Raw genomic sequence first — 13,181 nt, forward strand, 5'->3', positions numbered from 1 at the left:
TTTATGTGCTTGGAGTTTAGTGTGTGACATGGTTTTCTTGGTGAATGGGCTGTCGAGCCTTGAAAGTAGCCAGTTAGAATAATCCTAAGTGTTAAACGTGCCTTGTTGGAGTGGTTTTCCGTTGCTCTTCAGAATGTTTTTTGGAAAAGCCCTTGACACCAGAACGCAGCTGGATTCGCAATGAAGCCAGGGTTGGTGACATTAAATGCAGATAGCAAGTGTTGTCCCAGGTATGTACATGTGTGAAATCTTTTGCTTTGAATTGTCTAGGTAGGATCACAAAGACAGTCTGTGGTGAGTCATATCTCCAAAGCAGCTAATCCTAATGAGAGCTTATAGCATCTTCTCTGAGTGCTGTATGAACTCCTCTGTCAGAAAGCTAGCCCCATTTTACAGATGGGGAAAAATGAGGCACCCTCTGGTTAAGTGTCTTGCCCAAGGGTTGCACTGTTTGCCAGAAGCAGAGCAGGGAAATTACCTAGAGAGCCTGACTCCAGGTCCAGGCTTGTGGCCACTAGAAAATGCCTTCCCTCGACTGAGGAGCTCTTTCTATAAAACTGCCATGCCCTGCTGCTATACTAGATCCATCAGTACAAGCAGCTTTCCAAGGGGCCTCTGGGATTTCAGCGGGGCTGAGGGCATGGCTGCCTTCACGCATGCTAGTGATGGGTGGGTTGTAGGTAGATTCTTCTGTAACAATACAGTTCAGGTCATTGAAACGGCTCTCAGGGATGTGGTTGTTAAACGAGGATACGGTAGGATGTTGCTGCCATCTCGTGGCAGTAAGAGCCCACCGGGTGCTCAGTTGGACAGGAGGGCTGGAAGGGACTGGAGGAGGCCACCCAGGCTGTCCTCTGCTCTTAGCCTTTAATGACGGGGATCCCTCGGCCTCCCTAGGCCACTTGTTCTGTTGCTTCGTGATCCTTGCTGCTAGAAAGGGTTTCCTGTTGTCTCGGCTACATCTCCCTTGCTGTAGTTTAAGCTCTTTACTTCTCCCAGTGGACATGGAGAAGAGTTTGCCTTCCTCTCTACAGCAACCTTGTACTTGTCTGAAGACTTTATCATGGCTTCTCTCACTTTTGCCTTGAAACTCAACAAGCCTCGTTCTTTCAGCCGTCCCTCATGGGTCATGTTTTCTAGAGTTCTGATCGTTTTTGTTGGTTTTCTCATGCGTTTCATTCATTTGCATTTCATTGAAACTCATTTCGTTCAAATGCCCGGCGTTTCGTTCGTGCATTTGTTGAGAATCTTTTCGATGCTAACCCTATCCTCCAAAGTGCTTGCAACTCTCTCCCAGCCTGGTGTGGTCTGCAGATCCAATGAGTGTTTCATCATCCCAGTTAGCGAAGACATTGAATAGTGTCAGACCGAGGGAGACTTCTGATGAAGCCCTCTTGACGCATCTTTCCAGACTGAGCATGAGGCATTGAGGAGGACTGTTTCCGGGCAGCATGCTGGCTAGTTGTGATCCCACCTTGCAATTCCTCCATTGAGACAATATTTCCCTGGCTTGTTTTGTGAGCACATTGGGTAAGAACACGTCCAAAGGCTTACTGAAGTCAAAGATATGTTGCATCTACTGCTTCTCCCCTATCTACAGCGTCTCTTACTGTGCCGTCGGAGGAGATTAGGCTGGTGTTACATGATTTGTTTTAGTCGCGTGCCACTTTACTACCTACTCAGTGATTTGCAAGTTGAAGTTAGTGCTGACTGGTCAGTTAGCACCTGGGTCATTCTTCTTCCTTATTTTAGTGGTAGACACAAGCTTTGCCCATTTTCAGTCTTCTTGAGCCTCACCTGCCCTCCCCAAGCTCTCAGAGATAATTGCTAATGCCTCTGAGATGGCTTAAGTCCATTCCCGAGCTGCTCGGTGGTGAAATGTCACCAGGCCCAGACAGAAGCTTCTGATTTATTTAAGCAGTCTCTAATTAGTTCTTCCCTGCTCTAATCTGAGTTCTTGCCAACCCTTCCTGTTATTGATGCTAGTTGTGTCAGCCATCTGGTCCCGGTAAGTCTTTTTACTGGAGACTGAAGCAAAGAAAGCCTTCAACAGTGGCCTTCTCTGCATCATCTTTTGTTAGCTTTCCCTCTCTGGTGAGTGGCAGACCACTTCTCTCCTTGTTCTTGGCCAGGCAGGCTTGCTCAATATGTTGACTTCAGAGTCTTTGTTACCACTCTCTTCTGGCTGCCTAGCCAAGTTACCCCCCGTAGAGCTACCTGTCCAAGATCCAGATTAGGAAAAAGTTTATTTGCTTCACAAACTCTTAGCTTTGAAGTTAAACTGGTTGAGCTCAGACCTCTCACTGGGAAATAACCCTCTGTTTTCATCTAACTTTTGCAAGTAACTTCAGTAGGGGAAGAGAAGATTTGAGGCAGGGATTTGATTGCAATCTTCAAATGCCTGAAGGGTGGTTATAGAAAGGATGGAGACAGACTGTCCTCTGTGGTCGTAGAGGGTAGCTAAGACCAATGGCCTCAAACTGCAGCAGGGGAAGTTGAAGCTGGAGATGAGGAAGATCTTTCTGACTTGAAGGTGGTCAAACACTGCAACAGGCTACCTAGGGAACTTATGGGATCTCCATCCCTGGAAATTTTCAGGCACGGGTTAGACAGACACTTGGCTGGCATGGCTTAGTCAGGAATGATCCTGCCTTGAGCTGGATTAGATGTCACCTCATGAGTTCCTTCCAGTCTTACTTTCCTATGAGCTTATGATCCTGAGACCTTTGTCAAACCCAGAGACATTTTTACTAAAGATCAAAAAATGACCGACTTAAACATGATGTGCAGAATTACTTTTATTCTTTCCATGTGCCAGCCAATTATAGAGGCTTTTTAAACATAAATAAATGGAGGGGCTTCTCTCGGCTTAGCCAGCTGCTCTTGTCTCATTTTAAGTACACAAGTGCTGAAGATTACAAAAGGAAATGCCTTGTAGTAAGTGCTGCCACCCTATTAAGTCCCCATATCATCCTTTCCACATGGTGCGTGTGCAACCCCCTCACAACCCTTTCCAGATGTGGGGGACTAAGGCATAGACTATAGGATCACAGGAAAGCACAGCTGGAAGGGCTAAAATGAGTCTGAGAGCTGGGAAATGATTGGGAAGGAACCAGTGCCTTTGCCCGAGGGGGTTGACTGGGGCAGGGGTAGCTCCTTTCACTGCTTGCTCTCGAGCATCCAGATTCTCGCGCTCGGGGTCCTGTGTGTGTTACGGCAATTGCTGCTGGCACTGAGTGTGATCCCTCCGGAGAGATTCACTGGTTTCACACTGCACCACTGTCTTAATCTAGCTTTCCCGTGGCTTCGTTCCATTCTGGTGTGACGGGCAATCCTCCAGCCCCGTGGACACGCGGGTTCTTGGGGTGTTTATCCTCTCACTGCTGGTGTGACAGGGGAAAGTTGAAATGGAAAAGAGATGTGTATTATGCTAATGCCTGGCTGGACTTGCAGCCCCCCCGGGCCATTAGCTGTAGCATCAGCTGCATTAGGCCTAAGTCTGTTAATGCAGAAGGTGGGAGGTATCTGCAGGGAAAAGCACTCCTACTTGGAAAATGCAAAGGGAAAGCAATTAGGCCTTCATTGCACACCCAGCCCCTTTCCTGATTCGTATTTGGTGCTGTTTGGATGTCCTGGAGACTTTGCCCACTGACCTGCCTCGGGAGCACCTAGATAGCTGGAATTCAGTATCTTGGGAGAGGGATCTGGCCATGTTTGACTGTGTGTAGAAATGCCTGGCTTATAGGCACGAGACAGGGTTTTGCAGGGGGCTCTCAGTCTCTCCTTTGAAACTTTGGTCTTTTAAGCAAAGTCCTACCAGCATTTTCTGGGAAAAACCCTTGAGCACAAAATTGTAAGGAGCTTCTGGTGAGAGAGAGAAAGAGGGAAATTGGTGGGGTGTTATGCTCATAGGCAGGCATCAAGTGCTCAGGAACCTGGTTATGGGAGAGGTATAACTATGCTCAGCTAAAGTGGGTAATGTCCTTTCCGTGATGATGACACGCTAATGGCCAAGGACACGCACGCATTCAGGCATGTTATTTGGTAATTGAAGTGGAATACGTCTGGGGGGGACAGTTGAGAAGACTTGGAGCATCGTCGTCATAAACGTCAGCAAGTTTGAAAAACCTCCGAGCTTTTTCCCATTGCAAGGCTTGCCGTTGCACACATTCCTGCTCAGTGACATACCAGTCTTCAGGGGCTGCACCAGACTGGGAATCTGAGAGCTGTATTTTCCCTTGCAAGAAAGAAGGGGTCTGTGTGATGCCAGCGAGAGAAGATTCCTGACATGCTTTCCCCCATTCCCTCTCTCCTCACAGTGGAATTTTTCTGCAGTGGAAGGAAATCTCCAATGATTTTCTCTTTTTAAAAAAAAAAGAGACGGTTTTATAAATAGCTGAAAATGTTTTCTTACCCAAGCCAAAGCTCTGCTGGGCATGTGATGCAAAATGCAGAGAAGCAGATGCAGGAGCTTAAACAACAATGCCTTGTACTCCACGGTGCTCCTTGGCATTTTAGTAGCTTGTAATTATACCTCTTTTTTTTAGAAAGGCCCAATTGTTTTTGAAGTGGCTTTGAACTCTGGGACTAAGTGGTGCTTTGACAATAGCAGCTGATAGCATCTTGGCCACCGGCCCACGTTGGGGCTGACTGCGATGTCCAGGCGCATGGGGCATGTCGCCTGCATTGTGCAAGCCGGGCTGCTGTGTGTGTGCCCCTTGGCTGGGGGTGGGCACAGCAGAAACCAAGCCCCCTTTTCTCTGTTGAGAACTACTCGCTGTGATCTCAGACCACCTTTTATTTTTTGGAAGCAGCAGGGGCTCAATAGTTCTCTAATATAATGTAGGTGCACAGAGGGAACTCTCCCCCATGCATGTATTACCTGCACAGAGTGTAACTTTGTGCAGGTTTTTCCAGTTTGTCCAGTAAGGATGCAATCAGTCCCTCCCCAAAAACCGTGGCTGGATTCCAGTCCTTCAATGCAGCAAATGGCCCCATTGGTGGAGGCACTTTTAATGAGCAAGGTGAGTGGTGCTGAGTCAGCGAGGAGCAATGGAAAAGGCAGGGGGTAGATGGCATCATGACCTGCCATCAGATCAGAGCCTGGGGGTAACACCATGCACCATCCTGCTCTGATGGATACCCCCGCGTCCCCCTTTTCTTGTGCCTTGGCTGTACTCTTCTATTGCCTGCTGTGCCAATACAGTTTCAGTGCACTGAATTTTCCAAATAGCACTTTGCACTGCCACGAGTTTTGGGGCATTAACCGAGTCGCCCAGCGTTCGGGCCAGGCTTGGATAACAGATCTGCTGGTTCCATGCTCTGTTCATTAACCGCACACACTTCTTTTTGAGCACCCTCATCTTGCAATGACTTTATATCCTTTCCTCTGTGCAAAGACCAGAAACAGTCTACCCCTTGAGCAGAGACTCCCCTAGCATCTCGTGTCTGGTCACTAGTACTGCATTGCAGTTGCACTAATTATACAAAAGCCATGGTTTTAAATGGATGTGGCTGGAACAGTGAGAGTCTGTGGATATTCTTAATTCAGTTTTAACCTGGTTTGCAGACCTACCCAGTATAGCTGGTTTTAAACCAGAGAGAGCAGATTGCATGGATATAACTCAGTCTTTTCTTGGATCAGTTTGAACTGAACTGAGGCAGGCTCTCTTCTGAGAGCCAAGACTGGGCCAGCTTCTGCTTAAAGACGTGAGTGCTCGGTTTTGTTTTCTAAGTAAGTGTGGAACAAAAGGTGAGCAAATGGCCCCCGAGGTTTGTCTGTATCTGCTTTTCTTCCATTTGCTTTTCACTTTTGCTCTGTGCCCATCGAGACAAATAGCAATTGCTCATCTGTACAAATGTTATTGCTCTCCCCTTCAACAGCTAGTATAAAATACAGCTTTGCTGCGGTCAGTGGGGCAGTGCTGATACTGCTTTCTGAGGACTGGGCTGAATGTGTGTTAATGATGGAAGTGTTTGTTCTAGCTGCTGTATGTTAAAGACTAAGATGGAAAAGGAAGGAAATGCCGAATAATGTGGAAACTTCATCTATACTCATCTATAAGCTAAAGATTTATTTTTTCACCTCCTCCTGAAATCATCTCCAGGGCATGTGATATCACCATACAACAGCAGATCATAGAAATGGGGGGGTGAAGGGAGCTTAGGAGGTCACATCTAGTCCAACCCCCTACTCCAAGCAGGACCAGCCCCAACTACATCATCCCAGACAAGGCTTTGTCTACCTGAGTCTTCAAAACCTGCAAGGATGGAGGCTCCACTACCGCTCTGGGAAACCTGTCCCAGTGTGTGACTACCCTGCTGATGAGAGAGTTCCTCCTACTATACAACCTCAACTTTTCTTGCTGCAACTTGTCTCCAGGGCTCCTTAAAGATGGATGTTTAGAGCTGTGCACGAGTCTCTCTCCTTCTGCATAGAGGTGGGCAAGGTATCGTTAGCTATCACTGGTGTCTGTCTTGAACTGTCCCATTGTTCACAGAGTGCGTTGAACTGTGGAGCTGAGCAGAGCTCAGACAATGGCTGCTGATAACATCATGGCTCCCAGTAACTTTGCATCTTGGGTGCATGGGGCGTATCGCCTATATCCTGACACTTGCTGCTGGGTTTGACATGGGCTTTCAGGGGACTTCACTGGGGACATGGAGCCATGTGAGTGCTGAGAGCATGGCGAGGGGTACAGTGTCCTTACAGAGAAGTCCTGTGGTTCAAACCCCATTGAATGCCTCAAAGGGACCAGTCCTACTTTTGCTGTGGGCAGTAGGAGTTTTGCTATTGGCCAAGGTCCAGTTTGTCCACCCTTGCACTGAGCAGTACCTAAACACCTAAACAGTCCATAAATAGTCCCATTGAGTGTGTTTACACGTGCACTTTAATGTGCATTAGCCTATTTTAATGTGCATTAAAGCATCACAAAAAAATGTGCTCTTTAGCGAATGTGTATTAAAATAGGCTAATGAGCGTTTTTCTAGTACCCCACAACAGAGAGTCTAGATTGAATGTGCATTACCTAAAGCACATTCATTGCACATGTAGATATGCCCTTTGATTTCTACTGGGGCCTTTTTTATTTGCTAATGGCCATGATGCTCATTAACACGGTATATTTATTTCAGTGGGCAAAAGCTCAGAACTTGAGTGCTACTGAGTCACCTGCCTTTTGGCGTGAAGGATATTTAAGCCATCCAGATTCTTGCTCAAGTTGACCAACATGATGAATGCTGTTCCTGCTGTTTCTTTTCTGGCTCCTCTGTGTTGTCGTTGTCTTCATCAGCACCAAAACAGCAGGTTCTTTTGTCACCGATGCAGCTGCGCGGTGCAGGGAGGGCGCAGCAGAGGAGTTTGAACTTGGGTAAAGGGAGCGGGGGCTCTGATTAGAAAACGGTGTCGTTTGAAACAAATAGTCGATTGACCCTTTCTTTTTAACCCTGTGGGCAGGTGGGAAGAGTATCATATAGGTGCTGACTCCGCTTGTAGGGTGCAGCTCCTTTTCTATTGCAAGCAAACTTGCACAGAAAGCAGGGCCTATAGACTAGGACAGGAGTAATTGAAGTCACTTTTTTTCCCCCCTCCAAAGTGAGGCAGACTTGCCAAAAATAGAGTATATGAGCAGAGTAACAGGTCCGGTGAGCCTCCCCTGCAAAAGGGTTTGTAACAGGGACCAAGTCTGAACAATGGCAGTGCCCTGCTCCGAATGGCGCCTCTGTCTGCTGGCATCCCCTGGGTGACTGTTTGATTTGGGAGGTTAGTATGACCCACTGAGACCGAGCATTAAGGAATTATCATCAGTTTGGTCACTGATTTGTGGGTCTGGTGTACGACTGCATCTATTTAAATGGGCTTGCTGACGGCTGTTGGGTGCCTGCTTGCCAGCAGGAAGGAGGCGGCTTTGGGGTTGACTCGCCTGCTCTCAGGCTGCTGTTGGTAACAAATACGGTGTGCTTGTTTCTTTGCGGGGGCAGCATGTGGTGGGCTGCTCCAGCCCGATTTTGGACTGGGGCAGGGCTGTGCTGTTGTAACGGGGGACTGAAATGCAATGAGGAAGGTGATGCTGGCTGTGGCAGGGCAGGGAGGGCGAAGACATTTTCCTGCCTTGTGTTTTGCTTTCAGTAAGATTGTCGAGGTGCACGTCTGGCCTTTCGTGCCCCCTCGTGGAGCCGGCTTGAGCGCCTGGCTCCGGCCACTTGATGTCTCAGTTGTGGCTGCATTTTTCTAGCCGTATGGGAGGACATTAGAGCAGTTTCCCTGTATTTTTTTTTCCTGGCCTGTTTGTTATCTTTGCTTGTGAGCGCTTTGTACCAAGAAAGGTCCTTTTGATTCTTTGGGCATAAAGGACATGGGAAATAATGAGTCATGAGAGTACATGAATGAAACACCTGCATAGAAGAGTTTTGTCGACTGCGTGCCCAGAGTGCTGCGCTTTGGATGGTTATTATGTAAATAGCTGCTGTCAGAGCTCTAGTTTATCGTTATTATTCCACCAAAATGAGGGTTTCTTCCTGAATACGGACTCCAGGTTTGGATCGGTTTATGGTTATGGATGAACAGAAAGAGCTTTTCTCAGGTGGTTCTGAATAATGCCTCCAAATGGGGCACTTTTGGGATGATGTAGAATGGATTATTCTGGGCGACGCACATGGTGTCTAACAAAACGCTTGGTGGAGGCTGCTCGGTTCAGCGTGGGCACCTGGGGAGGTTCATCTTTCAGTTCGAATGCCTCCGTGCTTGCTGGTCTGCGCACAAGAAAGTGCATGTTTGTGTCTGGAGGCAGGTGTGGGGCCTTGGATAGGAACTGAAAAATAACCTGGTGTGTTTGGGCTACAGGAACGGAAACTGCTCTGGAGCGATTGCACGTCTGAGTAGGACCTGGGATCCAGCGTGCATCATGCTCTCCTCCTGCCCCTGCCACCTTCCTCTGGGAGCAGAGAGTCCGCTCTTCAGTCTGAGCGGTTGGAGTTTGCACCCCATCTGCCTGGGCATAACCGCTTCCCTGTGGAGCAAGGCAGCAGAGTCAGGCCCAGAAGTTCTTGTTTTGCCCAAATTTGTAATTATCAGATGTCTCGCCTTGCCTGTTTTGCTCCCAGCTGTGTTACTCAGGCCTGTCTCTAGCCCACCTTCTGATGCCATTCCTCCATGCCCATGTCTGTGGTTGGGAAATGCAGGGTGTTTAGCAGGTTAGGATGGCATTTACAGATGGAGATGCCAGTAGGTGTGGTGACTCTGGGGTCCTCTGTAGGTACCAAAGCAAGCCAAGCTGCTGTAATTATGTAAGTCTGTGGTAGGGGTTCAGTTAGAAATCAGGGTAGACTTGCACCTTTTGGACTAACTGAAGTAGGTTATAGATAACAGAAACTTTGGGGAGCTGAAGCTTGTTTCATCAGATGCTGTGAAAGGACATGCAGAAAGCAAAGTAGGAGAGAGGAATGGGAATACGCTGTGCTGGGTTCATGGTGATAACTGGATGGGTGGAGCATGAATTTGTCAGTGTAAGAAGGGGCCTGTCTCTACTGAAACCTTGTTCCCTTCCCTGTGGCGTGGCACTGACTGAGACTGTTTTTGGCAGGTTATTAGGACTGAAGATGTTCAGGGTTTTAGGTCTTGTCCTCTGTGGCCTGCTGATGCCATCTGAAGGGCTGAGAGTGGGAAGCGCCATCATCCCTCAGTCGTCATATGGAAGGGGTAAGCAAAAACCGTGGGGTGTGTTCACACCATGCACTCTGCAGCCGGGCCATGGAAGATGAGGCTCATCTCAGCAGCCCCTTCTCATCCTTGTTCTGCTCCGTGCCTATTTTTTTTGCAGTTGCTTATTCATCTTTTTGCAGTCCCTGCTCCTCTGAGCTCCTGTCTCCTTCAGGAAACTCAGCTAGCCTGTTGCTTTGGAGACTTCCTCCTGCTTGTGCCCATTGCGTTTTGAAGGTCTTAATCTTTCCTGATGTGTAGGGACACGAAGCTGATGTGCAGTGCTGCATCCAGTGTCCCTTCTCCATCTTAAAGGGAATGGGGGGGAGACCATGTCAGGAGCATGGATCAGCTGGGATGGGCCTCCTCGATGCCCAGTCTTCCAGTGGCAAGAGGACCCTGTTGAGGGGTCTTTCTCCACTGCAGCCTCCACTTGTGCTGAGATTGTGCACCTGCATTGGAGCTGCCATCTCTAGTGCAACTTGTGTGTAGCAAAGGGTCAGGGTAGTCGACCTTATAACATGCAGCTGATGGTTCTGGGTACCATGTCTGCTAGTCCTGTGAGTGGTGCCCCTGGGCACGAGTGCTAAAATTGGACATCTTTTACTGGGTCAGGGCAGTAGCGAGTGTTCGGAGCGACTGGCCTGTGCTAACCCTTCCCCTCTACTATTGCACTTACAATTTTACACTTGCAATCAACTGTGGGAACAGAGTGGCAGATTCAGGTTGTTTGAGAGCTGGCCGCAGACATCTCTGTGTCTGTTGTTTGCAGCTGCAATGAATCCAGGGCACAACCAGAGGCTGGACTGAGATTCCTGGGGACTTTGCCCTACTTAGCCTGCGTGAAAGCAAGGGCACGATGCCGTTCTTCTATCTATGACAGGAAACCGGGGTCCAGAGCACCGAGTCTCACAGCAGTGTTTTTCATTACAGCTTGCGAAGAATTAATGAGTGGCCTTTTCGAGTCTGAGTCAAGGAATATCACATTCCCTGGATTAAAATTTACCTCGGTCTTTATCAAAGAGTGAGCAACAAATCGTAGCGTAACGGCTTCTACCCAAGTAACGTGGTCTGTATCGCAGTACTGCTCAGAGGTCCCTTTTGCAGACCTGGCCCCCGTGGGGCAGGGGATGGTCCGATCACAACACGGAGACGGTCCCCGTTCAGTGCCACATGTGTTAATCACAAGCTAATTCTGGGAGCATCTGCTAGCTGCATTGGCAGCAAAATCGAGGTTTTCTGGGCATGGGGAGGGGGTCACAAAGCAAAGACACAGTGTTTGGCCATGCGGAGTAGCTGGGGTTGGGGTGTTGTTCACTCCCCCAGTAACTCTTGTGATGGGCAAGCCTGGGATTCCAGTAGGGACGGGGTGGGGTCCGTCCTATTGAGGCTAGGGGAGGGCTCAGAGCACTGCAGTCAACATTTAGGTAGCTGGGCTACCAGCACTGCAACGCTTGGAGAAGCGGCCATGCCTGAAGGGATCATTTTGGCAGAGAAGAAGCAAATGCAAACCCATTCGTCTCTCATGAATCGATGTAATCTCAGGTCAATGCCCCGAGGAGACCAGTTGCTTTGCACATCGCTTTTAGTCAGGGAGCTGGCTGCAGGGCAGCCTGCAGACAAGTCCCTAGAGCGTCAGGCTGCCAAATGTAATATATTGTGCCACAGCCATTAATGTTTATGGAAGGGGGTTGTGGATCCTGTGGGAGTCTCTGCCTCTTTGCCTGGCCGTGCTTCTTTCCTTCCATTTTTCTGATGTCAATTTACAGCTTGCACGTGGCTACAATTATCATCTACCCGGTCAAGATATTGTGCGTTCCTGGAGTTGGGGTCAAGGTGATATTTACTGGTAAACTCCACGTCCTAGGCACTTGGTGAGTGTGGGCTGCCAACTCTGTGGCCTTTTGGTCCCTTTCCCCAGTGTAACAGGGTTGGAGGGGAGTGACCTGGGTGGGAGGTGGAGGCAGGGTATATGGGGGATTTTTTTCTGGAAACATTTGCAAAAAGTAAAGCCTGTTTCCATTCGGAAACCTCCCTGAGGCTTAGGCTTTGTAGCTCACCAAAACTCTACGAATGTCAGATACTGAGCAAAGAAATTCTCCTGGAGACCCTCTAATGGCTTTTGCCCAGTCTTCCCTTACCTGCCTCTCAGATGCTCATGGACTAGTGAAATGTTTGACTGGGCATGTTATTTCTAGACTCGCTTTGCTTACAGATGCTGCTGGGCTAGCCGTGTTTGGAGCAGGCTGCCAGCTTGCATCTACTGTGGTCACCTGGTAACTTTCTGCCTTTCCCTGCACAAAAGCCAGCCGAGCACCTTTGGTCAGTGCACTCGATTGCATCTAACAGCTTTTTCCAAACAGGGTCCAGGATGAGCTTTGGGCACCTCAAAAGTTGTTGGAATTGCATAACTCATGCTTGCAGATTTTGTATTTCCATGTATCCTGTTTTGCTGTAACAGCTAGGTGGTGATTTTGGACCAAGTTAGATTCACTGTAGGCATAGTGCTTGTGGCGGGCCAGTAGGGGGTGCTCCAGCGTTGAGCCGCCCACCTCCCTGCGCCTGACCACCTTCCAGGCTCCGAGCACCTCCCCGGGGGCGCCCTGTGCTCGGCCGACCCCTCTCCCGGAGCACACTCGCTAGCCTGGGGGTAACGTAGCCGCCACCACCCTGAGAAGGGACTGTCTCGGCCCTGTGTCCTTGGGGAAACACAGGCCTAATAGTCCGACGGGTACTCGACCCAGTACAGGCACTTGGGGCACTTCCCCAAGTCAGGGGGCAAAAAGTACAGTCTCCATTAGTCCGCAGACCTAAGGGGTCTCATAGACATAATTTAGACCCACCCTTCAACAAGTCTCCCTTGCCGGTCACAAAGGAGGACTTTATTGGTTACAGGGGTAGGGTGAAAATAGGGTACAAGATTGAGCAATATCCTAGAAATCCTAAAGAGCAAACAGTGTGGCTGCAGTAGCCTTTTGATCACGCATCTGTGTTACTGCCAGCTAGATATCTAATCAGATTGAGTAGCTTACTCACAAGCATCTTCCAAAGGCCGGTGAAGTTTCCCTTTGGAGGCAGGCGGTTCCTTGCTCATGAGTTTTGGGGTGAGAGAGAGCCAGTTTCAGATGGTAAAGCTCCTCTGTGTCCCCCTTTCTGTTTTTTTTGCACCGGTCCTGGAAGCACTTCAATACCAGGTCAATGCATGGAGTGGATGGAGCAAGCTCCGGTTCCACCACCCAACACCAAAAAGAATCTGCTCAATATAGAGCTCTGATGGAGGACATATCAGAGACGATCACCTGCCCTGGGGAGCCCGCCTGCGTGGTCACGCTGCTTCACCTCATGGTGGAAGAGAGAGAGAGCCCGCCTCCTTCCCCCCCTAACCTATATAGCCCCTGTGACCTCGTTCACCTGGGCCAGTGGAGGTCAGCCCCAGTTGGCTGTCAGCCAACCAATTTGAAATACATCACCTGTCACCGGGCAG

At 49.1% G+C, this 13,181-nt stretch overlaps 1 protein-coding gene across 1 annotated transcript in view; it reads left to right on the top strand.

Moving 5' to 3' along the window:
• Nucleotides 1-6,809: 6,809 nt before the first annotated feature.
• The window catches only part of LOC109313096, an 18,845-nt gene continuing 12,473 nt past the window's right edge, over nucleotides 6,810-13,181 (top strand). The window contains exons 1-4 of the mRNA XM_019539498.1: nucleotides 6,810-7,306; nucleotides 9,582-9,697; nucleotides 10,631-10,721; nucleotides 11,467-11,571. Of these exons, the coding sequence (XP_019395043.1) occupies nucleotides 7,230-7,306; nucleotides 9,582-9,697; nucleotides 10,631-10,721; nucleotides 11,467-11,571 (389 nt within the window). The 5' untranslated portion in view covers nucleotides 6,810-7,229. The remainder of the gene's footprint in view (nucleotides 7,307-9,581; nucleotides 9,698-10,630; nucleotides 10,722-11,466; nucleotides 11,572-13,181) is intronic.

Source organism: Crocodylus porosus, unplaced genomic scaffold (genome assembly GCF_001723895.1).
Source record: "Crocodylus porosus isolate Cpor-Errol unplaced genomic scaffold, CroPor_comp1, whole genome shotgun sequence".
Taxonomy (NCBI): domain Eukaryota; kingdom Metazoa; phylum Chordata; order Crocodylia; family Crocodylidae; genus Crocodylus; species Crocodylus porosus.